Source organism: Styela clava, chromosome 10, assembly GCF_964204865.1.
Source record: "Styela clava chromosome 10, kaStyClav1.hap1.2, whole genome shotgun sequence".
Lineage (NCBI taxonomy): Eukaryota > Metazoa > Chordata > Ascidiacea > Stolidobranchia > Styelidae > Styela > Styela clava.
Window position 1 is genome coordinate 14,546,813 of NC_135259.1, and position 23,441 is coordinate 14,570,253.

At 33.9% G+C, this 23,441-nt stretch overlaps 2 protein-coding genes across 2 annotated transcripts; both read left to right on the plus strand.

The window, feature by feature from the left end:
- Positions 1 to 1,575: 1,575 nt before the first annotated feature.
- LOC120337525 (uncharacterized) lies at positions 1,576 to 4,109 on the plus strand. Its single transcript, XM_039405330.2, has 2 exons — positions 1,576 to 2,498; positions 3,090 to 4,109. Exons 1-2 carry the CDS (start codon positions 2,126 to 2,128, stop codon positions 3,476 to 3,478), a joined length of 762 nt encoding a protein of 253 aa, XP_039261264.2. The 5' UTR covers positions 1,576 to 2,125; the 3' UTR covers positions 3,479 to 4,109.
- A 6,374-nt stretch (positions 4,110 to 10,483) lies between these two features.
- Positions 10,484 to 19,037, plus strand: LOC120338257 (uncharacterized). Its single transcript, XM_039406217.2, has 8 exons — positions 10,484 to 10,638; positions 11,128 to 11,291; positions 15,059 to 15,182; positions 15,697 to 15,830; positions 16,351 to 16,698; positions 16,978 to 17,148; positions 17,386 to 17,546; positions 18,325 to 19,037. Coding segments are annotated over exons 1-8 (1,230 nt in total). The 5' UTR covers positions 10,484 to 10,636; the 3' UTR covers positions 18,451 to 19,037.
- The last annotated feature ends 4,404 nt before the right edge of the window (positions 19,038 to 23,441 follow it).

A 23,441-nucleotide genomic window follows, 5' to 3' on the forward strand; every position in this document is an offset into this window, starting at 1 on the left:
GACAAAATAAATTGGATTCTCATGTAAATCTTAGTGATGGAATCATAGAGAATTTTATTCTCTGTTCCGTCATTATTACAAACCATTTTGATGTGATTTTCAGCCATGTGTACATCAAAGATCTGACTAAAATCATCCATTATGTTCTTTCCATTTAACACGTAATACACAGGAAGCATTGTTTTTAATTTCGTTATTATGAGTAATAAACTCGTGAAATCATAAATAGTGACGTCACAAAGTACAAACCCGTATGCGCTTATAATGTGAAATAAAAAATACAATCTGCAGCGTAATATATGTTATTATGCTCTCACTAAAATATACGGAAAAGGTAACATTTTTTAAAACATATAGCTAGAATTAAATATATATCACATATTATTATATACTCTTAAGTCATTTTCCAATCGCGGAAGAATGCTTTTCCATGGGGAATTTTTCTGGGGAAGAATTTTGATTGCTGTAGTATTACCAATCTTTAATTTTATATTACTTACAATACTTATTTATGCAGAAATTTTAAACTATTCAAACTGTACAAAAGAGTTAGTGCGACTTGCATATAACACCAGCACCAGCTATAACACCACAATCCACTGCTCTAAGGTGCAAATTGCACATGCTATAATCTATTTTGTTTTTTATCAGGCCATCTGTTGACAGTACCACTCAGTTTTATATTACACATATGGCGCCGTTCAGTTGAGCCGAAGGTTGAACATTGTGAAGACCTTGATTCTCGAAGTTGGGTTTTTTGTTGATTCCAAGTACCTTCGTACGCAGTGAATCTGGCCAATGATAACTTGTATACTGCTTATCAGTCAGCACATTCGAGTTGTCTTCATGCGACAGGACAAGTATACCGTTATAATGCAACAAAATATGAGGTAATATATAATAATATAAAATAAGATAGCAATGCTAAAATATGTAGAAACGAAAGTCAAAATAAATCCGCCACATGCCCATTCTAAAACCTTCAAATACCAAATCAAATTGCAAAGCTGAAAATATATTCATGAATAAATAGCGATTATCCAACTCTTTATTTCCCCCGAAATTAGGCGTGAAATAGGACCCGATTAAAATTTGAAATATATAACAGTAATAACTTTATAAGAATAAATGATGAATTAATTACCGTACTCACCGTAACGTCTACTTTTCGAAAATATGCCAAAATTTTCCCTTCTCTAAAGAATACCATTCGACTTCATATTTCTCTGTTTATTAAAATTTTTTCTATTGGCTCATCTACGGGTGTTGATCTATATTCTATATGTACTAACTATTTTTTAACAATTAATTAAGATTACCTCGTGCTATCGATTGGACAAGTCTGGCCATCCCTCCCACCCAGTATAGGAGATTAAATTATAGAGAAACGGCAAAACGAATGGCGCTTGTTTACAGCCATATAGTTGAGCATTTACGTATGGATAGGCCCATTAACAACAACACGTTAACCTGTGCTGACATTGAAAAGTAAATCGAAATAACATTCATGTTACGTCATCGATCTTTTAACAGGATCAGCGTCCATTTCAACTAATAGATAGTCACGTGATCAGTACCGCGGACAAAAGCAATTGAGTGCTTTTGTCCGCTGAATGTTTCCTTCGATCAAGCATAAAAGACACTTGAAGCGTGTCTACTGATGGTGAATATATCATAACCCACGTATGGCCTTTGTAACGACTGTAAATTGATCTGCTTTGTTGTTTTGTCTTCGTTCGTTGTGTTATTGTTCTTTAGAAGGGAGAGTGATGGTAGAGACAATTCAAACACACAGCTTGGAAATTTCGGAATTCATAACAGTGTTTGGTAGGTTAGTTTAAAAGTTACAAGGGATGAGTATATAGCTGTCGGAGATTCTGAGACCGTTTTTCTTTCATATCTGTAGGTGATTTTAGAATAATATTAAAAAAGTGTTGTGTACATACATCAATATTAAGCACCTGATAACTATTTTGTGTTTCATGTATGGATATCACTCAAGGCTTCAGATGAGCTAATAAAGTGAAAGAATACGTTTATGCTGCATGTGCTGACTATTCGATACGGAACTAAGTAAAATCCAATATCACTGATTTGTGACAAACGTTATTACTTACTCAAGAATATGAATCGAAGTCATATTGGACCACACGTGCCCTTGCTGCAGCGTATATTTTGTGTTTTATCAATAATAGCAATCCCATTAGGACTTTCAACACTCGTTGGCGGTGTCTTGATTATAATATTCTTGTCTGGTGCAGCATCTGCAGCGTCTGGAGCAATTGTGATCTTCGTTGGATTCTTAATATGTACATTAACGCCTTTCATATCCTATAAAATTTTTAATCTTCGTATCAAGTTATACGAAGGATCCCCAAGGATTGTAAAGAGCTATGGAGAGTTTCCAAATGATCTCACCTACCCTCAAAGAGGGATGAATCTCTACAGCGTTGCCGAGTTTACTGATGGCACGCAGCCGGGTGGAACTCAAACACAAGGTATTTAAAATCGAATTATACTGCTTATCTCATGTTCATATACCTAGCGAATGATGTATCGATATAATTTATTATGTTAATTTATTATGCAAGTTTATTATAATTTTCCCACTAAAATATTCTAATTCCGTCCCGATGATTGTTTATGGTTTTCTTGAAGTAATTGTACACTATCAAAGCATTACCTTAAAGTAAACTGAACGACGGGGAGGGAACGCTTAAAAGGCAATCGAATTGTTGCGTCCATATCTACCAACTACCTGCTATGATCTATGCAGTTCGAACCCAATCTATCACCGTCCGACATTGTCTTATTCCGATTCTTGAACCAAATACCCATTTGTCAGCGATTACAAAAGCCTAGTAGTGTTGAAAACATTGTTAACGTATGCATAATAAAATGATGGCTATTTCTTTCTGAAATTTCAGTTAAGTATTAATAGCTTAATCAACCAAAGTAAATACTATGGAGAACTTGCAGTATATGGGAAGTATATTGAAAAAAAAATTTTCAACATCTTAAAACGTAGTAGCAGAATATAAGATAACTAAACCGCATTTTCAGTAAAACTTCAAAATGTATTATTTCAGCTGGCCCATCGAGGTCCACATACCTTCCAGCAGAAAAAGAAATACGCCTTGACTTTGAAGAACAATCAACATCTTTTGGAGCAAACATGACTCCACAGACTGAGTCGGAGAGAGAAGAAAAACCGTCTCAACCCCAAATGTTATCATTCGTAACGACGCAGCCTAAATCCAAATCTGATTGGAAACCAACAAAGACAAAACCTTTGAGGCCAAGTAAGCAGCAAATGGTTGACGAAAATTCGGGTGTTTACTATTCCACGGTTAAAGACGAGAATGGAGGACAGCATTTTAGTGTTTCTAATCCAGATATACCACCACGTAATGTGAGCAGACTCCATCCACAGCCGAATATGCAACGCGATGATAATACCAGTCGAACAAAGATATAGATTTAACAAAACGTAACTAGTCAGCTGCTCTATTCTTCATTCGCAGTCCACCAAATCCAATTAAAACCGCTGCGCTTAACCGGTAAACAAAAAATGGATTTTTAAAATTGATTTGAATATCATTCAAGGACCCAACAAAGACTATTGCCCAATCCTGATGTTTTATTCATATCATGAATCACTCCCGATACAAGTACATACAAATCACATCAGTCTCAAAGTAAACTACCAGTATTTTTAAGCAAGTGTAAATAATCTTTTTTCAGATTATTGATAATTATTTCATATACTTTTTTTTTGTAAACAATATTGTTCATGAAGAGTGTATTTATACTAGATGAAATATTTACCTAAAATATATATATATATGCATATTTACTCAAAAACGAAAGTGAAACTACTAAAAGTTACTTTCTGAAAATACTAAAGAGCAGACAGTTTTGATCTGGTAAATTAACGTTTGGGAAATCTAGCCAACGAAAGTAAAATGACTCGGATAGGGTTAGCTGGTCGGATACCAAATGCATTCAGGCTTTCCCCCAACCTCTCGTTAGTGGTTGTTGCAATATTATATATTCGTGGGCCACTTCGTGCAGCGTCCCCTCCCTTCCGTAGACCTGTCAGATTCTAGTGGGAGGGATCTATCGGACAATTCTGACCTCACGCTCAAACAACACTGAAAATGGAGCCATTTTTATCAAGGCATGTTTCGAAATAACGGACTGTAATGTTAGTTTATACCTTCGATTGGGTTTCTGTGGGACTAAATACATATCCTTCTATGCTTTATGCCGGTTGATCCATATGCATTTAATACAAGGATGCTGTAGTAAGAGTGAAGATAAACATAACCATGATTCAAGAGTCTTTCTACACACTGACACAGATATATTTCTGTAAATTTGCGTAAAGACTTCCTCAGATATACATTATTTAACTACAACAAGATGAGAAATTGCATGTATTGTGCGGAGCAAAACTCTTTAATCACGGGGAAATATATACTACTGTTACGGAATATTTAGGTCCATAGCTACCACAAACGGTGGATTTTTCGAATACCTGAATATGTATAGAAGGTGAATCGTGGCTTGAGTTAGCAAGTATGCGCATTTGTTGACGTCCTCCATTTTTTTTTCAACCGCCGATGGATGTGGATTGTTCTCTGTGTTGATCCATTCTATTTCCGCTATGCAGGAACGCCGCTCGCAGCACACAATACCAACTGCCTGATACAGTCTCAGTGTTTGCTTCATTGCTCATTTTAAAAGTTTCATTTATGCCATCATAAAATTCTATCTCACATTTGAGTTTAGATAATTTTACAACAAATCTATATCCAATGCGGTTGTTCATTTCAACAACGAGAGAGAAATGCTCAAATATATATACACGAAGGTAGCAATTACATCGATGCCGGTAAGATCGCGGATGAGCAGCGGTAGCAGTACCGACTTCGTTGGGAAAATGTTAAATTGATCGAAGTAATGCCATGTGGTGGCGCAATATGAGCCGAATTGTCAAATTTGGGGTGTTAATTGTAGCAAATGATAAACTTTGAATGGGAATATGTGGTACAAGCTCTCGTTCTACAACGGAATAACCTATTTTGCCAAATAAATTTCATGCCCGATTTCAGGTTAGTTCACGGACAATCCACAACGCGCACTAAATACCTTGAGAAACAGATTATTATCAGATGCAACACATATCTCTCTCACTTCCTTCTACTGTATAGCTTTTGATTAGACCATACAGTAAACCATATCTGTATTGGAAGTTTTCATGGCTGGAATTCACCCGAGGTTAAAATAACAAAACCCAATAATCTAACGCCGATCGCCTCGTACATCGCAATCGCCCAAGTACGAAGCATTATTTCAGAAATTTAACGGGTTGCCCAACCCAAAGAAATGACTTAATCGACGACTCTACAAGTACCAATTTATTTGAACGTCCATAAAATATATACGTTGGATAGTGTGTAGCATGCCTTAATCGTAACGACCAATGTTTATGTATTTCTGCATCAACCAACCTGTGCATCCAGAATGTTTATCCAGTTATAACTGTTCCCTGGCAGAAAATAGGCGAGAGATATAAATATCATATAATTCAACCGTCTCATAAGCTTCCCTTTCTCACATGATTAACTTGGAGACGCAAATTACGTGCGAATTATAGCACGTGTTATGTCGACGGGTGGACAGTATTCCAGTTTCACACATTCTTCATTATCTGGCGATTTTGTCCACGGATGGGAAACAAGCTACTGCAATAATAATTCCTAATCACTACATAATACTAGTTCATGGTACGCATTGTTTTTGAAGTGTGTCGCAGTATTAATAATTCAAACATACTGTCAAGATATATTTACGAAATGGCAATATTATTGTAAATATTAATACAACAAAAAATTATCGGTTCTTCTTATACATGCGGCATTAGCTAGCAATGTGGAATTTTCTTTCGAAAGGAAATAATGGTGCGACTGAAAACTCTGGACAGACGTAGTTATGCACATTATGTACTTTTTGCAGAAAAGGTCACTTGTGAGTTGGTATTTCTAATTAATGACGTTTGATTACAATCCCAAAAAACACTGTTATACTTTTTTATAGGAAAAATGGTTTCAATCATAATAGAATAGAAAACCACTTTATATGCTGAGGAACAATGATTGAAAGTCAATATTATATGATTTTTTTTGGAGATAAATTAAAGTTATAATGAAATAAACGTTTTCAAAGTCTGTTTTTACTTTTGAAGTTGCCTCTGGCTGGCAATATCGGGAGGCAGAGATGTTGGCAAAGTATATGTAAATCTGTGTCAATTAAAGAAAGCTGCATACCTGGAGTAATATCTGGAAGTGGAATCCATGACATTGAGTATTTACTAATATTTCACTTCTAGCAAGTTTTTTTTAAAAGCAGTTAGAAGTAGAAACAGGATAAAATATTGGACTGATTATAGGAATAACTAGTAATTCAAAAATGTCATTGTATTTGACGATTCTGTTATGAAAAAAAGTGCAGTTGAATTAATCAATATCGTCTTCTATATCATTTATTATTTGATTCGGCATTAAAAGGACAAAAATAATTGAATGGAAAATGTGAAATAATATTAATGTTCAATATTTTAGCATAAACTGTTAGTTTATTTCTGATCGCATAGTTACGCGCAGAAAATATTTGAGAATAAAGGGACAATCGAATTAAAATAAAAAACAAATATTCATTTTAATCTAATGATAAATTTAACATTGTTGTGAAACTACGCACGAAAATAATTAAAGGTGTAGCAGACAAGTTTGAGACATATTACTTTGCTTTAATTAAACCCTTTTAAAATTGCAGGTTTTTGGAATAATTAATTTTCAGGCCTAACCTTTACATATTGTATCATAATATAAGATAGCTATAAATTAAATTTTTAGAATGTGTTAAATACTAAGTATAATACTGTTGCTTCTTGCATGCAAAAATTAATTTTTTCTTATTTTTTTTATTTTCCAAATAATATCATTCTTAATTATATCAGTATTATTCTAAATTATGTGTGTATGAGTGTGAATGAATTAATAATTTACAACATATTTCTTAGGTGAGTGGAACTTTATTTGTTAACACAATTAAATTTGGAAAGACTCTATTTTTAAGTTATGTTTTGTTTGCTCTATTGATTCTGTAATCATTTTAAATTTATTTTTATCAAATATTTTATCGCTTATTATGGAGTTGAAATGCAGAAAACAATGGTGACCAAATACGCACGGAGAAAGATAAATTTCTGAATAGTCTCTCAAATAAAACACTGTAAAATATAGAATTACGTCAGAAAACGCGCCTAAATTATTTTACAATTCGAGAGTCAATTCGAGGTGAAAAATCTGGTTTGAAAAAAAATAAAATATATTTTCGATTTGTAAACTCTTTTGAATTTTTATTGAAATACTTTGAAAATACTGCTTCAAACTATGATTAAATACTAGCTTATAGAGAACATCTATATCTTTGTAATATTTTCAAATAAAATTTTAACATTCGCCCTTTTGTCTCGAAATCTTTGCATTACAGTTCCGCAAACGAAGTACGTTATTACGTACGTCTTATGAGTTTCACGTTAGAGTTTCTGTCATTCTGATGTTCTCTATGTCATTGTTTGATTTGTATTTTCACAAACTCCTAATTTTGAGCCCAAATTATTGCAATCAACGCTACTTACATGTCAAATCGGAACCGAAAATGAAGCAGCTGCAATTCTGAAAGCAACACTAAAAGTTGATAATTGCGTAAAATTACATCGTATTATCGCCTTCCAAACATTTTTGTGACGTAGGTAACGCGTGAAGTAAATGATATACTATTTGACGTAAAATTTTATTTAGTATTGTTATAGAAAGTTTTAGACAATAGCTCACATTCTCAAAATATCTTTGTTTTATTCAACATTATCTTGATTCCTTGTACAGGGTATAATTATGGAAATTGATAGTTGAGAAACCAGAAAAACTTTTTTATTGATGAAAATTCGGAATATTAATTCAAATGTAAATATTCATTTTAATGTCTTCTCAAGGTAAAGATTCCAGGTCCAGAACTTTAGCTAGGGTGCTTTGATAGGCCAGGCCTGGACTGGTAATTTACTAACAAATCAAAAATAGTAAATTTTTCCGTACTTGTCTGTAGGTGTTCGTGCAGAGCCTTGGTAAGAGTGGAATTGTGCAAACGCCCTTTCATCAACTACTATTTATTTTTTATCCACGTGTTATAAGTGGGGCGATACTCCTTTAAACTGCAACGTTTCACACCTTTTCCTAATCAGCATCGTTTCAAACTTGGCCAAATAAAAATTGGTCACCCTTCATTGTCAATTTAATTTATTGTCCGGTAATATAATCCTGAGAAGTATAATAAAAAGTACCGTTAGTATTGAGTAAACAAACAATTTCACGAATAGCGTTCAAGTTCCGCCCCTCTTTATAGCATAATAATCCTCTTAACGATTCTCATTATGACATCAAAATGGGATTACAGCTTCATCCGACTTTGGTCATTCGCCATTCAACAAATGAAGACCCCAATAGCATAAATATCGCGCTTCACTCATAGAAAAAGATTCAATGTCGTTCAATTTCAGAAAAATCATTGTTTTGGAAGAAAAAATAAAAATGAAAACGTAGATAGTAAAAATTTGTAAAAAGTGCATCTTGAAAAAATATTAAAGTGATAACAGAGAATACGTAACTTAATATATTACCTTTAACAATTACTTTCTGGCGTTTGAATAATTCCCGGAGGATAATTTCAGTTTATTTACTCGTTCACAATGATGATTAACCTAGTAAAAATAGATGAAATATTGGTTTCAGAAGGGCCACAGTACTAAAGCAGTATTCATTGCCCAATTATCGGTATTTTCTGGGCGACTTGACCAACTTTTTTATCAGTGTACTCTTGTTACTTTTTGTAAGCTCAAGTATCCGTAGTCCAAGGCGGTAATTATTTTTATTTCCAACTATTGCGTCATAATAATCTTCTCTAATTGTTTGTTTGTCGTAATATAACTACATCCATACGTCGCCATATCTTCGATCAAGCTTACTCGAGCCATTGATACGTTGGTTAAGTAAGGTTTAATCAGGATAGAAATCCTCAAATCATCTAATTTGTACTCGAATAAACATAAAGGACTCGCTTTTATGCCCTGTCCATTGAAACTGTGAAATTTGTGTTTCCTCTACGATTGTTACGGTACAGGAAACATTTTGAACATCTAAAACGAGGTATTCTCATTGCAAGAGTTCAATCAATTATTACTTATAGTATTTATTTATCAGTCTTTAACGATTTCTTCTCTTTTTGGTCATGTCACCTTGGAACTTTTGTGGCACGATAGAAATTTATTTTATTATTTCAGAGTTGAATTTTACACCATTGATTAGTGCAATGAACAGAACATATTGTTTCAAAGACAAATTTTATAATACCAAAGTATAGGTCGATCGTATGAATGGTACCGGTGTCATTTCATCGATATTTCAAGTTTTTATGACGTCACTAAACAACCTTTTATAAGGAGTAATGTATGGAGATATAAGAATTAGAAAAAACAGATCTGTTGGGCATAGAAAACTGAATTTTTTTAAATCCGTTTCAGAGAGTTGACTTGGGTTGATTTCTAGTAGGAGTGAACCTGAACGTGCATTTGTCAATATGATAACAATGTTAGACGCATTCCACGGCATAATTATTTGTGCAAACGAGTAAACCTTACGATTTTTCAAACAGTATTTTACATGCCAATGTATAGCAATAAAATTGGACACTTTCGCTTCTATACTAACAATTATGTAATCGTGTTGTAGCCCACGGTAATGTTTAATGTGTAATTAACTTGGCGTTTTTCTCTCCTCGCAAAACTAATATTTCCTTCTATCGCCCCTCAAGTTGCTCATTACGTGGGAGTGAGTGTACAAGACAGGAAGTAATAACTTAAACGGCGTCGATATCTTTCAGTAGTCGCTGATATAAGATAATGAAGAGATTACAAGCTTAGAAATAAGATAACACAATTATAATAGTGAAGATGTCCAAAATGATTGCTATCAGGATTTAAAATTTATTCTCAGAATGAAATAACTTTTAGGCTATTGCTCTCCATGGTATTGCTACTCCATCGTATAATTTTTGAACTTTTGCGAATGTGAGTGTTTGAAAATTTCCATATTTTTTCTTAGAGTAATATTAATCTTAAAAGATGAAAAACTAGGATAAACTAATTGTAAGAAATATCTGAGCTCGCTTTGCGTTGAATCTGTATTTATTCCATATATGATCTTTTTTATTTCAACACAAAGTATATCCACACCACAAATTTCTTCCATGTGATGTTCGCGTTTTTTACTGATGAGTATTTCACTAAAAGAGTGTTTATTATTTGAAAAAAAGTTTAATTACCAATTGGTCTAGATGGCAACTTTCGTTGGTAGGGACCAACAAAAATGACTGCACAAGATGAAAGATTCTTTCCATCCTTATATTAATATATATATTAATATTTTTTAAATATTATCAATAGTTTAATATAAGTCTAATCAAATAGTTCGAAGATAGATCGGTGAAGATATTTTTGAAATCCAGTTAAAGAAAAATGTAAGTAGTAAATCGATTAGGTCGCGCCTAGTATGGCGAATGATTCAATTCGTCGTCGATTTTTTTTGTTGTTGCATGGAATGAATGAAGTTCTTTTTGGGGAATAACATTGAAATAGAATATTCTGAAAAAAGTAGCTATTGAAATCCCAATATCTTTCATGCCTTTTTCTCCTAAAAAAATTAACTTTGATTCAATATTGATGACCTATAATTTTATTGAAAAAAAATTTCCTTTCCGTCAGAATAATAAAATTTATAAAATTATAGATGCAAATTAACAAAATAGCAAGTAGCCATTTATATTCTAATTTAGACTGTCCCTTTTTTGGATCTCGTTAACGTTTTCACTGCTTTAAGCTAACAGGAAACTCAAAATAATATGTTGAAAAGATTAATCCACAGACTCGATCTTCGAGCCTTTAAACCGTCAAAGCATTAGGACTAAGCTATTACTTGACTCTATTTCAAGTTCCATCTTTAAATTCAGGGCAATAATCAGTTTCCATTACGTGATTCTTGGGGTAGCGATTGTATTTTTACAATTTTTTGTGACAACTCAAGCGACCACACAAGCAGTTCCGACAACACCCGCGAAAGAAATATATAAAGCTGTATTTTATTCTAAGGAACCGGGAAAAGAAAACAAAATAGGTTCGTATTTTTCTTTTTGTGGTGAGTTCTTCGATATGTACAAGTCTGATAATAGAAATTAAAGCAACCAATTCGTACATGCTGTCTTAGGAAGTAAGTTGGATGCTACTTAGAATTACTGCAAACTCCAACTCAATGTAGGGTTGTCGGGAGGACTGTCGTTCGTCTGTCGTTCCAATGCTATAAAAAGTTAGGTTTGCATGTTTTAGCTAATGGATGGCACGGTGATACAATATTACTAATATACAGTATACTCGATCTAACAAAATGTATTGCAATAAAATTAAACTAGGAAATAATTCCAATTGATTTAAATAGGCATGGAATGAATTGGACATCGATCAGTGTGAAATAAAACCTCTTTAGTTTCCAAATTATATCAAACCCATAGGCTACAATGAAATACGCTGTTTTCAATGTAATTATATGTTTAAAAGGACCAATTAAAATGAAAGTATCTGTTTTTTAAATTCTTTTAGCAAATTTCAGTCAGTAGTTCCCAAAAACAAATTAATCATTATGTTTAGTTTGAAGACGCGATTGTTAAAAAATTGTGGTAAAATTCGTGAAACGCACCAAGATCTAATTTTCGCAACAAAGCGCAAAGTTAGTGTCTTAGTCATCGGTAAAATATAACATGTAATGTCGTTTGGCATTTGACAAAGACAGCCCATACGTGAAAATTATACGTAGGACAATTACATCAACAATGAAACTTAATAAGGGCAAATTGACCTTAATTTACTTTCAACATTGAATTTTTAAAGCAATTTCAGTGTCAATTCAAAATATGTGTTAAATTAGGGGTCATGAAATGTAATAACGTCACTATCATCCAACTAAATAGCCACAGAGGCAGATATACAGAGAGGTAAATATTGTTTGCTACACATTGAAAACACGAAATTACAACAAACTACTAGTGACAAAGAAGAGATCAATGATTCGTCACGTCCATGTTTCCGCAGTTCAAAAGATTCTGTCCAAATTATCTGAAATTATGAAAAAAGTCCCGGCTTATATCCAGCCATAGATCGATTGGGAAAAAGTCATCTTCATCACATTTTATGTTATGCCTAATTGATTAAATTGAGTTTTATTGTAAAACTTCAAGAAAATAATTTGTTACCTCAATTGTACTTTACTAAAGATGCTTTTCTTCAATCTACTTATTATAAGTACTTGGGCTTGATATCAACTTTTTCACAGTTCATGGACGAATAGGACATGTAATGAAATAACAGGGTATTTGAGTTCGTGTCATAGTAAGATAAAATGCCACGTAGACTGTTCAACCCAATGTCTTTAGTCTTTTCGACCAAACTTATTAGTGAACTCAGCTCTTTAGCCCCCCAAATATTATTCTCAATATTATGAAAAAACTTCTGGTAATTGAAAAGAAAAAACTTCATGATATAATGCAAATTTTTTTTTATATTTTTGGCGGAATCTTATAAACTATGCAATTCGTGGGAGAACGTAATATAATTATACTAGATTGTATATTCTGCGTTAAAGTGGCGCTAGTGACCAAAATTAAACCTTATTTGAAGCAATTTTCTCTTTTATAATAAAAACCAACAGATTTTAATAAGTCCTCGAAAATTTGCAATTTTAATTTGAAATGCCATAGCATGTTATTAAAGCACTCACAACAATTAATTGATGCTTCAACGCGGAAACCGTGACTCGACTCAACAGTAACCACATTGTTAAAATGAGACGAAAAATCGCTGAAAACTTCAAGTTAACAAACTGACCGTGTATTTTGGGCTAACATAAATTTAAAACGCGATTTTATCGGTTTCATAATTGTGCATCAGGTTTGGCGAGTTTATTACAATGTAATGCATGCTTTGTAAAGTCAGTGATTCAATATGAATAATTTTGTTTATTCGCGCCATATTCTTTAAGTTTAGTCTTAGCAATACAAAAAAGTTTTTAGTGTCAATATCAAGACTAAAAACTTCCGACCGAAATCCCAACCGATTTAATATTGAACCTGTAGAAATTAGTTTCCATGTCATTGACTAACATGAATTAAATGGATAAGAAGAAAACTTTGAGAAGTTTTATTAACTGTGGATCGGTTTTTGAAAATAATTTTGTTCAAATGTATAATTTTTCAAATATGTACTAATTCTAAATTTTATAATCCATTAGAAAATCAACCAAAATAACGTTTTCTAAGACGTTTAATATTAAGTGGAACAGGCGATGCTCGACCAGAGCATTTCTTTATTTTGTGTTCATTACGTCTTTACCAATCTTCGATTCGCTTAAATTAAACCGGATCTAATTGTGACATCAAATACTAAAAATTATTTTCAAAGAAATGTTGAACAATTATCACATCCGCGAGTTAAAACCCAGCTGTACATAAAGTTATTTCCGAGTTTGGTGGTAAACTACGCTTTTCTAGTTAGTGATTATTATAAATGTTTACTCCCAGCATTGTGAGGCTATCCCATTATAATGTCATTGACCCACGAAAAACTACAATTTGATTGTCAGAATTTTTAAAGTTTATCCGTGCTAACTATGCTAGATGTTTTAAGAAATTATGAATACTTTGAGATTTAATATTCGCTGCAAAAAAATAATTATAGACAAAAAAGATAGAATATTTAAAAAAATGAGAATGAACATTTTGGGCATTTCACAATCTAAGAACTAAAAAGCAAAATTGTAAAGCTCAGTAATCTCCTTGCTTTGTGTCATAAACTTTCCATAATAATTTGAATTTCACTTATCATTCTCATTTTCTTCTTGATCTCAATTAAATTCACTATAATGAGTTGAAATATAACAAGTTCTTACTAAAAATACTTTATGGATGACATTAGGGTCAATGCACCATCCTATTATTATATAAAATTCAGTATTGGACATAACAGAATTCCTGACTTGAAGGATGATGAATCATGTTATATGATATTTAAATCTGGCTAATCCGTTAAACCCTAGTAAAAGAAGATAATAATATAATTTTATATAATATAACATCATGAAAATAGTATTATTTAGTTCTCGTAATTTACCATAACGTAATTTCGGAATGTTTCTAACTTTAGAGTTAGGAGAAAGTGCCACTGTTGAACTATTCTGAAAATTAAAATATTATCTTAGCGAAAAAAAGTGCAGGTATTTGGAAACACGAGAATTATTTGAATGGTGGTAGAACGTGATATGTTGATTGATACTAATTTATTGCGCTCAGACATGCGGAATGTGAGACGCTTGCGAGACCTGACTGAATGGTTCGGACGAGACGAATTTCTGTGAGAAATGATTTTAATTATTAGTAAAAGGTCATCAATCCCAATTTTCATTTTCACATTCCGACTCTTTCATTTTCTATCATATATGAGGTAAATAAAAATCCATACAGTGACATTTTAATTCAATAAATGGTCATTATTCAAGATCAACGATTTCAATCCTTTACTGTTTTTTTGTAAATTTTGTATTAATCGAAATGTAGAATAAATAAAAAATCTGCCTGCTACAACCAAACTTTAATCATTATGACAAAGACTATCAGCTCCCACGTGGATGATAAAAATGATGTCGATCTCTTGAAATAGTGTCTTTTTAGAAATAACCGCGTTGACCAAATTGTTTAGCTACTTTTTTTTTCTTTCCAGGCATCTTTCAGGACATATTTTGTGGTTATAAAACACACAGTGTAAATTAAGAGTTTTTATTTGGATCGGACCTTTAACAATTATTTAGGAAAAACAAGTCAACATTGATTCATTTTTCAGAATGCAAGCTGCACTACATACGATTTGACGGAGCTTATCTTCGAGGAGTGAAAGCGCCAAATCATATTCATTTTAATGGATCGAATTTTGAAGATTGCAAAAGAAGATGCTGCTATGAATCTAGGTAGTGACTTAATTTTTTTTTTGTATGTCAAAACTTAAATACTCCTCTAGGACTAACACATTTATGCAAACAACGAATTCCATTTTTACGTATTCGTGGTCGTCGCCATATTCGTGGAATTTGCGCCTTCTACGTTTTGCAATTCCATGGTTTTCATTAATAAGTATTACAAATTGGAAATTCATTTCTCCTGTTCTCGAGTGCTTTAGAGTAGGCGGTTCATAAGTTTAAAACGAACACGGACTGAATTTTTAATCTTTCTATAGATTCTAATAAATGCAAAATCATATATATATATTCAAATATATATAAATTCACCCAATTTTAAATAGGTTGGTTAGGCAGTGAGGTATCGAGCAGCTTCCAACACTTACAAAAAATAGTGCAGGCCCTTGCTTGAAGCGAAATGTGTGTAAAGGCGTGTGTATGAAAAACTTCAATAAGTATCATTTTTACCATTGACAATGTACCTTCCCCCTATTTTAATATTTGTATATTTTCATGTTGTTTTCAGATTTGAATGCAAGTCATTTAGTTACTTCCGGTATCTTCGCCAATGTTTCATCATGAATGTGACACGTGAACATGAAAAAGTTGAGCTGGTTGACTTCAAAGGATATACTCACGTAGAAATAGTGGAATCACCAGGTAATTTAAATTCTAAAAGATACGAAACCCTTACCAAGAAATGGCAGAACATGATTGTCCTCATTCTTTCAATGAAGAAAGAATTCTGATAAAACGTGTCTATATATTATTCAAATGACAAACCATGGTCCAGTGGTTCTGTTACCAGTCTAGGTGGGTCAAACCACCCTGTGACAGCGAGGATTTCAAAAATTTGCCAGCGCATCGGCATATCCCAGCCTGTATACAAGTGGACCTTTATCAGTCTCATAAAACAATGATCAATCACTGTTAAATTATTTTCTCTGTTGGCTTATGTTTATAATAGTGTTCACTTTTTTATAAATCTTTCTCCCTCTCTTCCTAAGAAATATCTTACGAAGCTGCAAATGTACTACAGATGATTAGTTCTGAGATGGTCAACATTATTATATTGCTTAGTAGAACGATGACGTGTTCGTTGAGCTATAGAACAACTCGGAAATCTTGACATTTTTTTCACTTTTCACCCACACTAATATCTTCTTTATTCCTAACTTAGTCGAAGAAACGACCCAGACACCTGACGAAACTACAGTAAGCATTGACGAAACTACGGAACCAATGTTTTGGGAGCCGTCTACCTTTTCTGAACAAAATACTGGAACGACCTCCCAGACTAAGGCGAGCAGCACAAGCGGCTTTCATAGCACAGATGGATCCCCGACAACTGATAATAAAGAAGATTCAGACACCACTGCAGTTTCTACAAAAAATTCCAATACGGAGAGTACCGTTAACACCGATGGATCTAACAGCATGGAAGGTAGTGGTTCGACTACCAATCTTATGACTGATGGAACAACTTCAACGATTAAAATTGCAGGACCGGATAAAGGCGTTCTGGAAGGTTGGTAGACACCGTGTGTTAAAACAAGTTAACAATTATTTTTCCATGTAACAGAAAACCGAAGTTTATATTGCTGAAAAATCTCTACAGGCAATTGAATTATAGCAAGGGTAAGCCCGCGCATTGTTGCACACATTTTTAAATTGGCTTGGTTTGATTCAATTCGCTAATAGCAGAAAATTGTAGGCCTACCTTGTTTTCATTTTATTTCTAATATATAGGTGGCAATTATTGTCATACTCCACTTAATATTAACACGTTTGTATTGCACCTATACAGAGTCTGATACACCGGAAAAGTTGGTCTCGAACAACTGTCCTATGAACTGTGAAAACGATGGTGAATGTCTGATCAGAGAAACAAATGACCCTATTGCAAAGGAAGAAGCATATTGCAAATGTTCAGAAGGATTCGACGGAGAAAAATGCGAAAACATTGTTACCAATAGCGGTAAGACTCAGTACCTTCCTTAAATGTGCCTACAGCCCTACAGTGTCAATCTGCAAGCTCAAGACAAAATGAGTCTGCGATTCACATCTATACATACTTGGAAATATTATGACGATAGTTGTCGAAATACTGTATAACGTTTGCTTCTTACTATTTGGAACGTATTTCAACATTTTCGTTTACTCTGGATATTTTTTCGCCTCGTGGCATTCTTAACTTTTTATTCCACCATTTCAGATGGATTCCCAGTGGCGATTATCATTGTGATTGTCATAGTAAGTATCATTGTTATTCTTCTCATTGTTATATGCGTTCTCTGCCAATTACACAGACGGAAAAAGGGAGAATACAGGGTCGTCAGCCACTTCCGAAAATGGGCGAGGAGAGGAAAGGCAAAGGTAAGACGGTTTGAACTAAGAATTAAACGCTAATCGTTTTTCAGAAACAGCAATTCACATAAAATCAGAAATTGAATTTGAGCATATCTAACAGAAAACCTTCCTGAATGAATAAAATACTACTTTAATTGATGCCATGATGAATACTGGCGACAACTGAAAACAGACTATCCAGTCTTAACATTCCTTTACAATCACAAACTTTCAGTATTTCTTCAAGATATTATTTTCAAATATATTGTACATAATAATATGGATGTTTCCCCGAACATCGATTTCCTTGTTTATTTCCGTAACAATTACAAATCAGAAATAAGTTAACAATGACGTAGCAATTGGAATTTATGTCGCCGCTCAGACACTTATTTCGCTCAGACAGATATTCAAGCGTGGTTGTTAACATTGTCTCTTTTTGGTAGTTTTGCGTGTTATTCGTCAGTTTTTAGCTGTGTTTTCAAAAAATGGTTTCAAATCATATAATTATTTGTTTTCTAAAGACCTTTAGCTTAGTTACAATAATCCAAAATTAATATCGCAAACGCTGCGATATACTAGCCTGAAATTAGCTATCTATACCTATAAGCGGCACGCGGTTTATTGTTTTGAATAGAAATGATACTTTTGAACATGTGAGCCAGTTTGTAAGCGCCAACTTTCCAAAACACTCTCAAAATCAACGTTGAACATTTTGTAATGATAAAGTATAGAAAGTATCTTTTAGGGGTCAAGGAAACGTCCATTTTTAAATTATTCCTTACATATTACGTGTTTTTTACAGCAAAAAGGGGTCGAAGATGATAAAGACGCTACAGATTTGGAAGGAAAAGAAATTACAACCCCCACTACAAGTGTTCAAAGCATTCAAAACTCCGATGCATCATCAGCATCTAAAACTCAAGTTTAATGATTGCGTCGTGATTTAAATATGACGTCACACTGCCTCTATGACACCATGAACACAATTGTTCCACTGCCAACTAACTGCAAATTTATTTCTCTCTTCCACAAGATGTGGTAATTATACTAACTCACATGCACGAACTAATAAGTACATGGATATGACTGCTTGAGGCTAATCAATGATAAACATCATCTCCTTATAAATTGAATGGAGAAATTCAGACTCTCGGCCGCAATACTTCATTTATTTTATTATCATATCAGACTAGCCAACAATGCGTAGAAAATCAGAGATTGATTACTATCAGTGACCATTTGTTTTCCACCAGACATCTTCTGTTTTCCACCCACCGGTTCTTCTAAGATTTTGAAGACAAATTATTGACAGACTTCTTGGTAAACAATATTACATGTACGGTATCTACGGTGATACACAGCACACATAGAGCAAAAAGAAGAGGCTTTGTTTGATCCATCTAGTGCTAACTGTATTTTCCTTTTAATTTCAAGTTTTTATGTCGCATCGATATATTTTGCGCCTTTTGTACAGTGTGATATAATATCGCAAATACACAATGCGAAAAAGTTGAATTTTTTTTTGGATTGGGAAGGGCAGTCAACTGAAGCAATAATAGTTTATATTTACTTTGTATATTGGTATTTGTATATTGAACTTCCGTACGATCATGTTTACATATAATATTCCATGAATCGCCAATTCCGATAATAAAAAATTAATATGAGAGCAAAATTATACAAAAATCCAAGTTGGTCAAACATTAAACTGTCACGATCACTTAGAAGCCTGCACATAATCATGAATACGTGAAATATTTCCCTTCCTCTCAGACACCAGTTTTGGTGAGATGGAACAATTTTATGATATAAATAGAGGACGTGCACGGGTCACGTGACTTTGTTTACTGGACGGCAAAAAAACAAAAACGCCCAGCTGGCTCCTGTCAGTTGCAAGTCGGATTATACGTTTCCGTTTTGTTTGGCTGTTGAAAATGGTTATTTCGTATTGTTCCGTTGGCTGTACGTATAGTATAGACCAGTGATTCTCAAAGTGGGCGATATCGCCCCCCGGTGGGCGAAAACGATTCAGAGGGGGGCGAAAAAGTCGATGGGGGCATCGTACACTTATTGTGCTATGCGTGCTTTCGTAGGTTTGAATCGCGTTGGCGATTATCACACGCCAAAGGATTGCTGTACTTGTCTTCGCAATAAGGTACGGCAGTTTGCGTATCCCAGTGGTCAGCAAAATACGGCCGGAGTAAAATAACCTGGCCCGGGACGCTTCACTGAATGGACCTTTACCCGACTTTTGACCCCGGAAAATATTTTGTATACTTTTCCATTTTAAAATTTTCGGTGCTTATTCTAAGAGTGGTTTCGCGAGTTGTTGCCTGTAAAATGGGGTATCCGTTTCAAACTATCATTCTAATTCACACCATTCAACAATTTGTTTTTTAAAAGTACCGGTAAAGAATTTTAGCCTAGTTTATCACAGCTATTTCTATACTAATTTTTGATTACTGTTATTAAACTGAAACTCCTAGGATGACAAAGTGATCATTGACTTATTTGATTTATATTTAAAACAACTAAAACTAACGATTATAATTCAGAACGCGAAAATGAAGTAATGTTCACGACCACGCCTAAAAATCTGTCTGAGTGAGAAATGTATCTGAGCGGATGCGAAAGGGGGCATCGTTACGTTTATTTTTGCATCTTACTGATTGGCCAATGTCACGAAGTAAACAAGGAAGTCTATGCCCGGGGAAACATTCAAGCGGCGGTTTTGACTAAGAATTAATTTTATTCATAATCTACGCAAGGAATAAATTACATTTTTTTACGTAACAGAATTCATCGTGAGACACGTTTGGACTTAATTTCATTATATCCTGAAAATTCTGCTGAACAGCTACTCGTTTAACGAGCCTACAATTTAATTATAATTAGACAAATGGAAACACGCAGAAAAGTTTATGCCGAGTGCAGGGGTTCAATAGCGCAGTAAATATTCGAATATATTGCAATTCAATAAGGAAATTTAATTCATATTCTATTCGGGAGATTCGTTCACTACTTAATTTTTGTAAGAATGTATCTCCCTAAATCTGTATCTGCCTGAAATTTCTTAAGTGCCCGATTTAAGTATTTTGTGCTTGCGGTTGCCAGATTTTATCATTCATATTCAATTTCAAATAAATCCAAAAAGTACGATGGTTACCTATATGTTGTCAAATGATATTGCTTATTGCATTATTAAAAAAGCTGAAATTGTTGTAGAACTAGGAATTTCCTTCAGAAAGCAATGATTAGTAAGTTCTGACTCAAATAATTAAAGAAAATTGTTGCAAAAATATATGGCAAATGTAATCGAAAAAAATGAAAAATCAGGCGCTTGCGAAATTTGACCCTTCATCACCAGTCCCAATCGTTTCTGTTTTTTAACAAAAAAGACGTCATTCCAATCATACAAAAGTATGAGTGTATATGTATTAGTTTTCTGCTTCAAAGTAAGTAAAAACATCGGAAATAGGTATTTACAAATTGTCTGGTTTTAGTATTTTGTGCTTGAGGTTGCCAGATTTTATCATTCATATTCAATTTCAAATAAATCCTAAAAGTACGATGGTTGACCATATGTTGTTGAATGGTATTGCTCATTGCATTATTGAAAACGCTCAAATGGTTGTGGAACAATAAATGGGCGTTAGAAAGCAAAGAATAGTAAGTTCTGACGCGAATAATTTAAGAAATAATTGCGAAAAAATATGGCAACTGTCATCGAGAAAAATGAAAAATCAGGCACTTGCGAAATATGACACGTCTCCATCAGTCACAAACGGTATTGTATTTTACCAAAATGTTGTAGATTCAATCATACAAAGTGTGTATATTTAATTTTTTGCTTTAAAGTAATCGGATACATTGTAAAATAGGTTTCCACTAAGTGCCTGAAATGAAATTACCGTTACCAGAGATTTCTATATTTTGTCATCAATGTTGCCACATTTCACTATTGAAAAATTAATTATACCCTAATAAATTGAAAATAATATTGTTTTATTGCAATATATGAATGCGAAAATTTATTTAAAGTCTAATTATTTTGTCAAGTATATTGAAAACCGCAATGACTTTAGGTAAAAATAAAAAATATCAAAGTCCCTGAAATAGTGCCTGATTTTAGGGAGACCCTATCGTAGTCAAGTCTGCAAGTGGTCCTCACCGTCCTTGTATGTATGTTTGTGCGGAAACCGGTACATATGCGAATAGTTTAGTCCTGTAGTCTGTACCGTAACAGTTGTTAATCGAGAACTGGTGTTTAGACTTCGCTCATTACGGTAACAAGGTGCGGTACGCGGGTACGGTACCGGTACCGGTGCGGTGAGTTACTTACTGCATTACAGCATTAGGCAGTTACCGGTAGGTGAACTATTAGACTATCGGCATGCGGCATGATTTAATTTTCTTATTTTATTCATTTATTGGCCAATAAAAAAACATACGGTAGTGTACTAATATACGGTACCCGTCTGCCGATACCAGAATACAGCACAGTATCGGTACCTACCGTATTACAATGTTATTAAGATAGATTTTCAGCCAATATTCCTAAATGTATTAGTACCGATACCGTAACGTCCAGTATCTGTACGCTGTACCGGTACTGAATTATTGTCAATTGCAACTGCTGAACTGGTCAGTCAGTCAGTGCAGCGAACAGGAAAACTTTTAGAATGATTTGAACGCTACCGTACCTACGGTATTTCTGCTGTTCTGCAGTATCTGTGTTTTTTAAACAGGTCTAAATCTGAATGAACCTGTTCTTAAATTGAGCAGAATCCAGGAATCAATAATTGCTCATATTGTGATGACGTCACAGATTGAGTAAACATGTAGAATAGAACTATCTAGAGTGGTTTACTGGTTTACTTCGATCACTGATGTTTTTGTAAATCAGCCACTATAAATGAAAGTGAGGAATTCAAAGTGTCTAGTACCGTAATGCTGTGATGCAGTAATGTTGATATGATGTCAAAGTTGTATTGGATCTAATTATAATACAGTAATATATTGAATCTGTAAATCGTCATTGATATTTTCCCATAATCTCCTCCTGCAGTCCTGTGTTCATCTGTTCATAATGTCATTACTTATCGATTTTAATCGGTAGGGTGGTGTAGCCAGTCTGCGGACGATTTCATTCAAACCGCTATAAAACAAAAACCAATATTTCTAACCCGTTAATTTTTTCACCGTAGGTGCATTGGCATTTATTCTACACGCTGAACTTCGAATTAACTTTCTTCGACCAGGGGTTAAAGCTATACAAACCACCAAAGTACGACACTCTGAAGACGTATTTGCGACCGAACGACCAGTGTGCGATCACGGATTTCAAGCCTTGAACATCGTTTCTGCTGCGTCGAGACTAGGGCATACGCAGCCATGCGTGAAAAAATGGGCTTCTAATTGCATTTCTGACAGTCATATATTTTAGGAACACGGTTATTTCAAACAAATTTCTTCAAATTATAAACAAAGCACCGCATCACAGCAATCAAACAGACAAAAACACGGTGGTCGCAAATTAGTTGACAAAGATATTATTGATGTATTGGAAATGCGCACCCCCCTACTCCCCCTTCTTTGAAGATAGAAACGCGAAACTTTAAAGATGGTTAAAAGAAACACAACTCTACCCACCTGCCAAGTTTCATCTCTTTATCTCTTATATTTGTATGAATTTTCAAGCTTTTTTGAAGGAACAATGGGTAGTTGGCGACATGGTAAAATGGTCCGTTTTTTTTCTTCGGTCAGGTTTTCGGTCGTAACTTTTTTATTTATGGCCGCATTTTAGTGTAATTTCGCAGAGCTACGAGGGATAAGTGGACGATAACGCGTGAGAAATATCGGCGCGGTTCGTTATTTTTTTCGGCATTAATTTAATCGATGAAGTTGATGGTCGCAGAT